Source organism: Mesitornis unicolor, unplaced genomic scaffold, assembly GCF_000695765.1.
Source record: "Mesitornis unicolor isolate BGI_N332 unplaced genomic scaffold, ASM69576v1 C12940357, whole genome shotgun sequence".
NCBI classification, from domain to species: Eukaryota; Metazoa; Chordata; class Aves; order Mesitornithiformes; family Mesitornithidae; genus Mesitornis; species Mesitornis unicolor.
In genome coordinates this window covers 1-417 of record NW_010217497.1, presented here as the reverse complement: position 1 = coordinate 417, position 417 = coordinate 1, and the positions used below count along the sequence as shown (strand labels likewise).

The 417-nt window shown below is 63.3% G+C and overlaps 1 protein-coding gene across 1 annotated transcript; it reads left to right on the top strand.

The window, feature by feature from the left end:
- Positions 1–3: 3 nt before the first annotated feature.
- SMAD7 (SMAD family member 7) lies at positions 4–410 on the top strand (the record flags this gene model as incomplete). Its single annotated transcript, XM_010193189.1, is given in 2 exon segments — positions 4–349; positions 352–410. Coding segments are annotated over 2 exon segments (405 nt in total), but the record flags the coding sequence as incomplete, so codon positions are not given.
- Positions 411–417: the final 7 nt, after the last annotated feature.

The following is a 417-nucleotide window of genomic DNA, read 5'->3' as shown; positions in this document are numbered from 1 at the left end:
TGCCTGCTGCTGCCCGCCAAGGCCGACACCCGCCTGGGCCAGCACTGGTACCCACTGCCGGTGCTGTTCTGCAAGGTGTTCCGCTGGCCCGACCTCCGCCACTGCTCCGAAGTCAAGCGCTTGTGTTGCTGTGAATCCTACAGCAAGGCTCACCCCGAGCTGGTCTGCTGCAACCCGCACCACCTCAGCCGGCTCGGCGAGCTAGAGTCTCCCCCTCCACCCTACTCCAGATACCCAATGGATTTTCTCAAACCAACTGCAGATTGTCCACACTCTGGGCCTTCCTCCACTGAAACAGGGGGAACCACTTCTCTGGCCCCGTGGGGGCTTTCAGATTCCAAGCTCTTCAGGGGCCGGGGGATCGCTCACACTGCTGCGTGGTGGCGTACTGGGAGGAGAAGACGCGCGTGGGGCGGC